The sequence below is a fragment of the Elaeis guineensis genome, chromosome 15 (genome assembly GCF_000442705.2).
Source record: "Elaeis guineensis isolate ETL-2024a chromosome 15, EG11, whole genome shotgun sequence".
NCBI lineage: Eukaryota > Viridiplantae > Streptophyta > Magnoliopsida > Arecales > Arecaceae > Elaeis > Elaeis guineensis.
Genome location: NC_026007.2, coordinates 63,738,827 through 63,751,329, shown reverse-complemented (window position 1 = coordinate 63,751,329; position 12,503 = coordinate 63,738,827). Strand labels below are relative to the sequence as shown.

The window sequence follows — 12,503 nt, the reverse complement described above, 5'->3', positions numbered from 1 at the left end:
ATGAAGATCGAACCAGCTTACTTGGCCAATTTGATGTTTCATCGATTGCAACGGGACATCCCTCCTCATTCTTCTTTTTTATTTTCTCTCTATCTTCTCTCATCCCCCTCTTCTTCTTCTTACCTTCATCATTTTCTTCTCTTGATCGCAAGACACTGCGTAGAGCAATTGTCCTCTCTTTGTAAAGTATGTATCAGCTTTTTCTTTGTAAAGACTTTAATAAAATGAATTGCTTTACTTTCATCTTTAAATTTGAATCTATGAATTCTATATAAATCTTGCTCAGCTCATAGAGAACAGCACAGCACGCACTTTGCTCGGCTCGTAGAGATTAGCACAATCAAATGCTTAGATCGGCATTGTTCAGCTCAATATGAGTGAAGTTCTAGGTAGCTCAATTTTAGTATAACTGAAAGCATCATAATAACCATCTCAACACCACACCCCTACTTCTGAGTCTAAGACAATGCTTCAGATGAAAGAAATACTGTTGAGATGATTACTTTGGCCATATGTTGTCTATCTTTTTGCTCTTCCTCTAAGGCAGAGTGTGCCAGCGGCAATCTTGCGCCTACGGTATCTAGCACTTTTCATCTTTTTGAGCGACTCGAGATCTGCTAGGATCTTGTAAATTAGCCGCACCTCAGAGTCATCGAGATCTTCTTGATTATCTAGTAAGTTAGCTCTCATAAATGGCATTGTGTGCCTGCGGTGATCTTGTGCCTATGGCATTTAACACTTCTTATCTTCGCGCGAGAGATATTTTATGCCGGCAACAAGCTTGTGCCTGTGGCATGTACTCTCGACAATCTTGAATAAGTTATCCCTTATGAGAGACGTTGTGTATCTGCAGCGATCTAGTGCTTGTGGTATTTAGCACTTCTCATCTTCATGCGAGAGGCATTATATGCCAGCAACGAGCTTGTGCCTATGGCATACACTCTCGACGGCCTTCTAAGGATCTGACAAGTTATCCCTCACAAGTAGCATTGTGTACCTACGACGATCTTGTGCCTGCGACATCTAGCACTTCTCGTCTTCATGTGAGAGGCATTATGTACCTGCGACGAGTTTGTGCCTGTGGCATGCACTTTCAGCAGTCTTCTGAGGGTCTGATAAGTTATCTCTCACGGGTGGCATTGTGTGCCTGTAGCGATCTTATGCTTGCGACATCTAGCACTTCTTGTCTTTGCACGAAAGGCATTATGTGCTGATGGCGAGCTTGTATGTGTGGCATGCACTCTCGATGGCCTTTTAAGGGTTTGATAAGTTATCCCTCATGAGTAGCATTGTGTGCCTGCGACGATCTTATGCTTATGACATCTAGCACTTCTCATCTTCGCATGAGAGATATTATATGCCGGTGGCAAGCTTATGCCTGTGGTATGCACTCTCGACGGCCTTCTGAGGGTCTGATAAGTTATCTCTCATAAGTGGCGTTATGTGCCTATGGTGATCTTATGCCTGCGACATCTAGCACTTCTCGTCTTTACTTGAGAGGTATTATATGCCGGTGGCGAGCTTGTACTTGTGGTTTGCACTCTCGATGGCCTTCTGAGGGTCTGTTAAGTTATCCCTTATGAGTGACGTTGTGTACCTATGATGATCTTGTGTCTGCAGCATCTAGCACATTTCATCTTTGCGTAAGAGGCATTATGTGCCGGCGGTGAGTTTGTACCTATGGCATGCACTCTCGATGGCCTTCTGAGGGTCTGATAAGTTATCCCTCATGTTAGTTGACCGTCGTTATGGTTCAGAATCTCAAGTAAGAGGAGAAAGTAACTTTTGAAAAACTCGGGTGCCCATCATAAACTGGTGGCCCTCCAAATTTTATTTCCATAGAAAATGTTATTACATCATTGGTAATACATGCAGAGGTTTGTCGAATTTAAATTGGAGTTCTGTTGAGCTACTTTAGCTTCCTCATCTATAGCCTCCTATCATTCCGGGGTGAGACTCCACCTCTTTTGCTTTTGTGATCGACAAATTGGGTCCACCTTTAGGTGATGGGATATCACTTTAGCATTGATGCCAGGCATATTTGCAGCAGTCCAAGCGGAAAGATCCATATTCTCTTATAAAAGATAAATTAGTCAGTATTTGGTTACCTCACATAGATGTGAGCCGAATTTCACCATCCAGCTTGGATTCTCTTCCTCAGCTAGTTGGGGGCATCCATCAATAAGGCTTTCTCTAAAATTCAGGCCCATCAGGAGCCTCAAACGATCCTCCAGTAATCATATGAATTTCTCCTCAGATGGATCGCTTTTCTTCTGCCACCCGTTCTTCGACCTGATGCCTCTCCTATCGAGCTAGCGCTTACTACGGCTGAGGCAGAGGGAGAGGCTGCTGAGGCATAGGGGGTGGTTGCGGAGCTCTCAGAGCTCGACATTGAGGGGCCACACTTCGGACAAAATGATTTAGCCATCCTTGCTTAACGAGCCTTTCGATCTTATCACGAAGCTGATGGCAGTCTTCATTATCGTGGCCACGATCACAATGATAAAAGCAATATTTAGTTGGGTCCCGACGATATTCCGATCTCGTTCTCATCAGTTAAGGTATAGATAACTCAGGCCTCACTTATAAAAATACCTCACTCCGAAGGACAGTGAGGGGCATGTAGCTATTATACTGCTCAGGCGGTGATAGTCGCTGAACCCTTCTCAGAAGACTTCGAGATCGACGACCTCGACCCCCATTATTCTGCCTGGAAGGTGGAGATCGGGAGCACAGGTGGCTTTTCTCTATTCACCTCGGATGGAACTCCTTGCTGAGTCCTGCTGTGGCTGAATAGGCAGGAGTATCATTGACAAAGGCCTCTTCCATGCGGACATACTTCTCTGCACGAACAAGCATATCCGAAAGATTTTGGAGATAAATTTTTATTAACAACTTTTTCAAATCGTTCTTCAGCAGACGGCTCATCATTGTGGCCATCGCGGTCGACTAGTTCAAGCTTTGGACCTCCAAAGTCACCAAGTTGAATCTATTCATAAAGGAGTAGATCGACTCGCCCTCCTTTTGCTTAATGGTGTGGAGGTACTCGGATCGCTTCTGTTGTCATCGGCTGCAGATAAAATGGCCGACAAAAGACCAGCACAGATCTTCAAAGGAATAGATAGATACCAGTCTCAGACTCGAGTACCACTATTGAGCGGCCCTCTTGAGGGTTGGAAGGAACGCTCGACAGAGGATTGTATTTGATACCCCTTGAAGGAGCATTGGTGCCTTGAAGGTCTCCACATGATCTACGGGGTCGGTGGTCTCATCGTAGACCTCCAGCTGAGGTAACTTAAAGTGCAGAGGGAGTAGTTCTTGTACAATCCTCGGGATGAAGGTCGGCTAGCTATTATATCCTTCGTAGGGCAACATCGAAGAGCCATTATTATTGAGGATTTTTTTTATATTTTGGTCTAACTACTGGTTGAGCTCCTGGAATCACCTTTCAAAATCGGCCTCATGGATGGTACCAGCCTAAGCGAGCAGAGGCGATCGGCATCTGGGGGTTAAGTCATGGCCTGATTATAGGCTTGGAGATCGCCGCCAGGCCGACTGTTGGGCCCTAGGATGACTCTGATGAGTCAGCCTCCTCTCCCGACTTTGAGGAGGCACCTGCGGCACTAGTTGAGGTGGTGGTTGCAAAGCCACAATTGAAGCAGGGTTCTGTGGAGGCACCGTTATGGAAGGCACAGGTGGCACCACCGAAGGAATCATGTGACGCACCACCGTGGGGGGAGAGACAGCTTGGGGAGGCTGTGGCATTGCTTGGAAGGTTGTGAGAAAGGTCTGGACTGTCTGAATTACGATCATCAAATGTTGAACTTGCTGAGAGAGCTGACCAAATTGGTCAGCCGTAACTGGTGCCGGGAGGATCGATTGAACCGATGGAGGGACTTTTGATGCCAGTGGTTGAACTTGATTATCGATTTGGCTGGCCGCTACAGCATTGAAAAGTCAGGAAGATGTCCATTTTGGAGCCATAAAAGTGAATGTAGGTCCTTCTTCTATTTGTTGCTTCTTAAATCGGTCAAGATTGGAGGACGGACACCTGAAAACCTCAAGAAGAGATACCCACGCTGGAGCGACCTGCAAAATAAGTCCCAAATCGGAGGTTATAGCTTCAATGAGGACTCTTCGACATTCAAATCAGAAAAGCGGAGAATAAAGGAGCAGCAACTGATTCTCTAAGAGGGATTCGATTGAACTTATCTTGGATCTTCGGAGCTCTGGTTGTTCATATAGAAGGATATCGGATAGTTGGTTGCATAGCTGTGTGATCGTGCGATTTCAAGATTATCGGGCCATTGAAATTGCCATAGTGGGAAAAAAATTTAGCCCTTGATTGCTCCCATGAGATCAGGGGAGACTGTTACGCTAGATTATTATCTGTTCGGGATGGACAGCTGTCGTACACAATGAAAGGATAAGTCGGTTGAGGCAGCTCATGCACAAGTCAGACTTTGCGGACACCTCAGCTCAGCAGAAAGATTGACTCCTCAGTTCATACGACAATTAGCGGTCGTGTTGACGACCCGAGAGTCCGAAATATCTGGCGATGCAATGCTGATCCGAGATGCTCACAATATCCCCCGTAATACTATTTATTATTAAAAAAATATATTGTTACCTATGCTTGATTGAAAATTTTAATTAAAAAATATTTACTTTTACTATTTTGAATAGAGTGCTAGTTTGTTATCAATCGTACAAGATACATATGATAGAACTATCCTAACCAATAATTTCTTCAAACTAATAGGCATAAACATGCTTATATTGTTCTATTTTCTCTTTTTTTTTCCATGTTTGTGCCTATTTTATTGTTTGCACGTGTCACTTTCTGGTTGGATTGGACCATTGCCGGTCCACCAGCTCAGCAAAGGACCTGGTCCAACCGAAAATTTCTCCTCCTCTTTTTTTTATGGGCACAACTTTGTCATGGCCTCAAGATTTCATCCTGGTTCTTTTCAGCCGAGGTGGGTTAAAGATTATATAAGCGCAGAGGAATCTCCACTTTGATGTTTCTAAAATACTAACCCAGCTTGCTTTTCTAGTTTCTTCCATATCACTCTTTCCCGTTGGCGGCAAGAAAGAAAGTTTGCGACTTACGTCACAGATGCAGAGCTAGCAGCCAAACCAAACCAATTCACGGAATCGCTTTCTGCATCCCTGAAAGCGATTCTTTCCATCCAACCCATTCCTTCCATCATCCTTTCCTTCCACCCACCACATATAAACCATTCCCCATCACCTCACTTTTCTTTCCAATTCCCCCTCCAAACAAACAAGCAAAGGAAGAAGAATCCTTCTTCTGGAACCCTTCTCCGAGAAGCTTTTAAATGTCTCTTAACTCCTCAGCTCGTAGGACCTGCCGCCTCTACTGGTGCTACCAATGCAACCGCGCCGTCCGCATCATCTCCTCCCCCACCGCCGACGTCTTCTGCCCCCGCTGCTACGGCCGCTTCCTCCATGAGATCGACTTGCCCCGCCCCCACCTCGTCTTCGACTTCGCGCCCCGCCAACATCTCCACCACCCCCTCTGCCCCCACCGCCATGACCCTTTCCACCCTCTCCTCGACCCTTTCACCCGCCGCCGCAACTCCGAGCTCGACCGCCTCCGCCGCTTGGAACCCGAGGAGGACGCCGCCGGCGACAATCTCTTCGGTTCTTGGGTCCTCTTCCAACGTCCAACCGACAACGACCGTCTCCCCCGCCCAGTGCCGCCACCCCCTCCTCCTCCACAACCGGAGTTCTCCGTTCCCCCGAACGTCAGCCCGAGGGACTACTTCACCGGGCCTAATTTAAATGAGCTGATCGACGAGCTGACCCAGGATGACCGGCCGGGTCTCCCGCCGGCACCGGCATCAGCCATCGAGGCGCTGCCGACTGTTTGCATAACGGAGGCCCACTTGATTGACGGCTCCCAGTGCCCGGTTTGCAAGGAGGAATTTGAACTCGGCGAGGAGGCCCGGGAGATGCCATGCAACCATGTGTACCATTCGGACTGCATCCTCCCATGGTTGAACATTCACAACTCCTGCCCCGTATGCCGGTATCAGCTGCCAAGTGGCCGCAATGATCGAGGCCAGCATGAAGGCGGCGAGGGGTCGAGCAGAAGGCGTGATGAACAAGACGGTGGCGTAGCTAGATGGAATCCCTTCTCTCTTTTGTGGCCCTTTCAGGATCCTTTGGCCAGCTACCGGAGTCAAGGGGATGCCGGTGGTGATCCTTTGAATGGCCCCAGTGGTAATAATTTGATTGTCCTTCGAGCTTTTCTTTTCCTCTCGTTGTCTTTGATCTACTTCTCTTTCTTTGTTTAGAAGCAGCACCAAATTAAATCCCATAATTGAGGATCAACAAAAGTATATCATGTATTTGAGTCTGCTGCCTGATATTTGTGTACAATGTAGATGAATATGAAATTAATCATCCATAATGCAGTATGTTTTATAATTTTATAATGTTTTGCCATCTTTATAATTGGTGTTTCATGATCCAATAAAATCATTTCGAACTATGATTCGAGATATTATTTCATAATCTAGTTGGCCATGGATTTTTCAGCATTTTATTCGTGGTGGCGCTCGTTGTTTCTTCTCTAGTACTTGGTATTGTTGGCTCAAGGTGAAGAGGGTTCATACTTGCTTTCCTGCTGATGTGCTTCTGAACTAGTTAAGTCTTTTCTTGCACCTCTCTTTTTTATATTCATATTTTTGTATAAATTTGCCCATTAGCATTTTGATATAAATATACTCTTATAAGTATTTAATAGGTGTCATATTTGCATGCAATATCTAAACTTTAAGTATTTTATTTTTCATCAACAATCTTGTTTTTTACATATGTATGTAGTGCTTATATTTGATAAACTATTAGAGTTTAGAGAATATTAATAATTCATAATGTAGTACAGTTCCTAAAGTGTTGAATAGATAATCTAATTTTCAAGAAAAAAGATGGCAAAAAATATATTGTAATTAAGTATAAATTTGTATGTTGAGCTCCTGAGGTATCCAATTGGGTAAACCTCATTCTACTATAAACACGTCAACTTGCTAGAAATGACATCATGAGATGATTTCTCGGTATTTTGATGCGAACAAATTGCTTTTCCACTAAGAGATGATTTCTTGGTATTTTTTGTTCTATTATGTCAATACTTTTATTGTTACTATTCTAAAATTACGATTTTACTATTTTATAAAACAAATTCCTTTCAAATTTAGTGAGAAAAATCTGGGTCGAACTGATAGAGGAATATTTAACCTTGCCTTATTCTCCAAGTTGCATTTCTTTCCCTTTTCCCAATTAAGTAATTAGAAAGCAAAAGGAATCATTTCTCAAAATCAAAAGTATGCCGTCAAAAAGATATTTAAAGGAATTAGATTTGCTCCAAGTTTCATAATTAGGAATACTAGGATCATGGAGCAACTTGTTTCTTAAAAATAGTAACGGTATTAAAGTAGCTTATGTTCACATGTATGAGACTAAGAAGCACATAACAATTGCTTAAAATTCAACATCTTTGGATTTGATTTCTCACCTTCTCAAATATAAAGGTATGATTTCCTGCCTGGGCAATAGATTCAGTACTTTGCAGTTAATTAGATATTTAAATTAAATAAAATTTCAAACTCAAATTTAGTTTCAGCTCTAAAATTTCGCTTTTTCAACTTTTAAGTTTCGATACTTCAACATTCCTTTTTTTTTAAAAGAAAAAACCTTTTCCACTGAATGAAATATGAGCATTTATTATTGGATCATTTACATGCTTTCATAAGAAGGCTTGTAACAAGTAAGTCTAGAAATACATACTATGTGCAAAGATTTGAAAGGCAGTAATTAATACATCTTACAAACTTTCAAATATTACACTATGATTTTTCTCATGAAATTTCTATATAAAAAGGATCATCTTATCTTTTCCTCATCTTATAAGTATTTTGAAGGACTTAAGTTTCCCAAAAATCCTAAAGATGACCAAAAGGCTAATAACAAAAGAAATTGTGAGTGCATGTTAGAGAGAGAGGGAGGAGGACTGATTATATTTTAGGGTATCCCTATAACAAAATTTTGATAAATATGCACAGTTTATATTTTTTGTTCCTTACCAAATTCTTTGGACTACTTTTGTCGATAAGTCTTGTTACAAAAAAGGAACAGGAATAGACTTTTGAAAAAGCTTTCTGGCCTCAAGAAAGCTATTTATATATTTCAATATTAGGTCCAATAAACTTAAAAATATTATTGAGTTTAGTGGAACTATTATAGCATCATTTTTGAAGTTAATGCTCCATGTGATGTTAACAAATATAACCTAGTTATGTCTCACTGATTTTAAAAATTCTTTATATGGTGATCTTCTTATTGCATTTGAAACACCTATAATTGTGATTTACTATGGAATTTATGAATCTATAGATTTATGTTTGAAGTATAAATTTATTTGTCTTGACAGCAGCAAGCAAAAATGGAAAAACATTGAACAAAGCCTGTTTATACCAATCTGAATGTACAAGGTTTCTGCAAGCTTCAAGACGAAGGAAAAAACTGCTAATTAGCATAAGATGGGATAAATAATCTTTGGCTTCGAGGAAGAACTTCATAAATGCTTCTTCATTGCTTATGTTAGAATAGTTATGATTCGTATATATGGTTGTTGTTTCAGTGGTCGTATTAAAGGAAGCCACAAAAATAGTAGAGAAGAAAATCTAACAAGATAAAGTATTAATTGTAAATGATTATTAGTAATTTTAACTATGAAGGCCATGCTTTATCTTTTTTTCTTTCTTCTTCTTTTTGAGATCTTGTCAAAAAACCGCTGCATATTTCATTTACATCCAATGGTACAAAGATAGGGCTATTGAGAGCCTAGCACCACTAAAAGCAACATAAAAGAGGAGGAATAATGGGGGAGGGGGGATCAAATCGGGAGCAAGGAGAGATAAAACTTCACCTTGATCAATTCTTAATCTCCTCTCTTCCCTTTCCTAAAGAGAGTCCTAAACACCACCATTTCCATCTCATTCCTCCTATGAGATTAATAACAAGATTTGCATAAATGAAAATCAAAATATAAAAAATAAAAATCCTAAGCTCTTTGATTGTTAATGCTACAATCATAAAACTAAAGCTTGATTTGGATATCAATCAAATCAAAGAAGGTTTGAGAAAATTAAAGGAAGATAATATTTGAGAGGTGAAGAGGAGTACTACTAAAAAGAGTCACCCTTTCAACAAATCTCCCTCTCTCTAGGAGGGGAAAAAAAGAGACAGACATAGGTTTACCTTCTATATCCTTTTAGCTCTCTTTATTGGAAAAAATGCAGAGAGGAGAAGGAATTAGTTGTATCCTATAGTCAATCTTTGTTATATTGAATCTGCAACTAAAATAAAGCTGACTAATGAGTACTAGAGTAGTTAGTGACACACCAAATTCAAATCTTTCCTTTTTTACTCTTTATATATAGTTGAATAGTTTTGTAACTAATAATATAATAAGACATAAACCTATTCTAGTTTTAGATGGAAAATCTTGTCTAACACCAACTTTTGTACAATGTGGTAAATATCTAAATTGACTTTTGACCAGGCCAAAATAATCTATGGCTATCTCCAAGAAAAAATTGCCACCAATAATATAGGTTGATAAATCCAGCAAATGACAAAAATGTCAACCTTTTATTTACTAAATATCAGCAAAATATTTAAAATGACCTATGATGCATATTATATATGTTGAAATAGGAGTATTAAGTTATCAGGACCTATGTAGACTTATTTAGTTGGACATTAGTCATGTGCTAGAGAGATCTTGCGTACTTATAGAAGATCAAAAAATTCAAATAATATTTTCTTATTAGCCTTCTCAAATAAAATCTTGAATCGCTATACATGGTGTCAGATTTAGATCCTTAATTGGTGTATGTTTGGTCCAACATTAGTTATATGTTGAGGAGATATTTTGGATATTTATGTAAGATCATGGAAACCTAATAGCACCTTTTAGGCTTTTTTTTTTTTTTTCGGGTTGTTGATATAGTTCGGCTAACCTTTTAAAGTGAGGTTTTAGATCCTTACATAAGATCATCTAATTTTGGGAGTCAAAATAAATTTTTAAAGCATTAATGCATTACCTTATATACCAAGAGTTTATTCCAATTGTAATCATGATTTTTGTAAAGTATTTGAATTATTAGAAGAAACCCTAGCCAATCCAAATATTCATAGGAGTAGCTGGGTGACTAGTTGGGATATATAAGATATGATATTTATGCTTATTGTGACATGAAAAAGAAAAAAAAAACTATTACTACTTGAAAAAAATTGATACCAATATCCTTATATTACAAAAGTTTATTTCAAACATAATTATAATTTTATGAAATATTCAAATTATTAGAAATAGCTCCATCTAATCCATCTATTTACACAACTAGCTAGGTGATTAATTGGGATAGGATATGATGTTTGTGTTTACAATGACATTTAAAATAAAAAATAATAATTTGTACTAAAAAATTAATGTTATTATGTATGTCGAAAGAGTTTATTCCGACCGTAATTATGATTTATGAAGTACTCAAATTACCAAAAGAAGCTCAGTCCAATCCACGTACTCACAAGAGTAATTGGGTCCCTAGCTGGGAAAAGATATGATGTATGCTTATGGTGACATTAAAATTTTTTAAAACAACTATTATTACAACTGAAAAAAAAAAAGAAAAAGAAAAAGAAAGATACACGAAAAGCTAAATAGAGACCAGGCATGGAGAAAGTAAACTTGGACATGCCGCACCGGATCATCCATCCCCACCTGTTCCGCTATCCTCGAGACTCTTTATCCAACAACAGAAGCGAGATGCCATAAACTAACTAAAAGGGGAAAGCACCCATGAAAGCCTTTGTACATACTGGTCATGGAGCCCTCTCACACCTACCTACCTCCGCTGAGGGAGCTGGAAGACACCATATCAAAGGATGAAAGATATGAGTTGCGTGATGCCAAATCAAAAGAATCAGCTTCTGAGAACACAAGTGCCATGTTATCTGCGAGACTGTCATCCCTGTTGAGATATTGGATCACTTGCCTCATGGCAGGCCTGACCTCTGGAATGGACTGAGAACAAACCAGTCCTAGCTTAAGTACCAGTTCAACTTCCTCCTTCACATAGGACCCCCCAAGCTTGGGATCCACAACCTTCAATAGTTGGCCTCTCATTTTGCACTCCCTCACCCAGTCCATCAGAAGTAGTTGTTCCGCTGGAGCGGTGGGATCGATTGGCCTCCGACCACACGCCACCTCTAAAAGCAATATACCATAAGCAAAGACATCTGAACTGGCCATAGGTTTGCCGGTGCGCGACACTTCTGGTGCGATGTATCCTAAGGTTCCAACCACAAGCGTCGTGTGAGCCTTCTTGCCACGCTCATATAATCTAGCAAGACCGAAGTCGCCCAACCTTCCATTCATTTCAGTATCCAACAGAACATTGCTAGACTTGATGTCTCTGTGGACAACCACTTGCTCCCATTCTTCATGTAGGTAGGCGAGTCCCGAAGCAACTCCCTTGAGGATCTTAAGCCGTTCATCCCAACTCAACAGCCTACGCTTCTCACCTTCAAAGAGCAAGGTGTCAAGGCTGCCATTTGGCATGAACTCGTAGACAAGAAGGAGGTCTTCGTTTCGCTTGCACCATCCTTGTAGCTGCACCAAGTTCCTATGTCTCATGCGGCCCAAGCACGCCACCTCTGCTACGAATTCTCTCACTCCTTGCCTGGAATTACTAGAGATCCTCTTGACTGCAACTTCTTCTCCAGTGCGTGGAAGGGTGCCCTTGTACACCAGGCCAAAGCCACCCGAGCCGAGCACCTCTGTCTCTTTGAATCCTTTTGTTGCCCTGTAAAGGTCCTTGTATGGAAACCTGTGAGGATAATCTAATTCCCAATCCTCAAGAGTCTCTGCAAGCTTTGCCCTCTGCCAAAAGTGCCACAAAATAGACAATCCAAGCGCTATCAAGAGAAGCGTAGCAAGAAAAGTTATGACACCAATTTTGATTCGAATGACTTTGGAAGTCGACGAAGCTTTTGCTGGTTGCGGAGGAATGGGTAGATGAGATAGATCAAGGGAGCTTGCAACTCCATTGGTCCGAAAGCTCCAACCCAAAATGTAATGAGAACTCGTGAGAATCCCCGTCGATGAAGAGAAACCAACATACATGTACTCCTTAAAAATTGATGATAGATCGATGGCGTATGATATGAGAGGTCGGCTTGGTTTGCTAATGGAGAGGGGAGCAATGGTCACATTCAGAATTTTTGCAATACCATCATAGTCGATCCAGGCCTGAATTGGTTGCCCACCCTCCAATTCAATCTTTTCAATACTCGAATCATTGGTGTAGTAGGAAGCATTTGCAGAGAAATTGGAATCTAGGCTGTTTATGTCGACACCAACGTGATTGCTATCGACGTCATCGTACGCGGTGTCAAACTCGACT

General features: G+C 40.9%; 2 protein-coding genes across 2 annotated transcripts in view; one reads left to right on the top strand and one right to left on the bottom strand.

Moving 5' to 3' along the window:
• The first annotated feature begins 5,287 nt into the window (after positions 1 to 5,287).
• LOC105058221 (E3 ubiquitin-protein ligase RING1-like) lies at positions 5,288 to 6,687 on the top strand. The gene is made up of 2 exons (XM_010941087.4): positions 5,288 to 6,249; positions 6,568 to 6,687. The coding sequence occupies exons 1-2, from the start codon at positions 5,343 to 5,345 to the stop codon at positions 6,603 to 6,605; spliced, it is 945 nt and encodes a 314-aa protein (XP_010939389.1). The 5' UTR covers positions 5,288 to 5,342; the 3' UTR covers positions 6,606 to 6,687.
• Positions 6,688 to 10,629: 3,942 nt separating this feature from the next.
• LOC105036741 (L-type lectin-domain containing receptor kinase S.4-like) overlaps positions 10,630 to 12,503 on the bottom strand; it is a 9,930-nt gene continuing 8,056 nt past the window's right edge. The window contains exon 2 of the mRNA XM_073249101.1: positions 10,630 to 12,503. This exon is cut by the window's right edge and continues 539 nt beyond it. Within this exon, the coding sequence (XP_073105202.1) occupies positions 10,940 to 12,503 (1,564 nt within the window). The 3' untranslated portion in view covers positions 10,630 to 10,939.

Coding starts and splice junctions, on each gene's coding strand:
- LOC105058221 (XM_010941087.4), top strand. CDS start 5,343: ATGTCTCTTAACTCCTCAGCTCGTAGGACCTGCCGCCTCTACTGGTGC. Junction 6,250..6,567: donor TCCTTTGAATGGCCCCAGTG/GTAATAATTTGA, acceptor TGGATTTTTCAG/CATTTTATTCGTGGTGGCGC.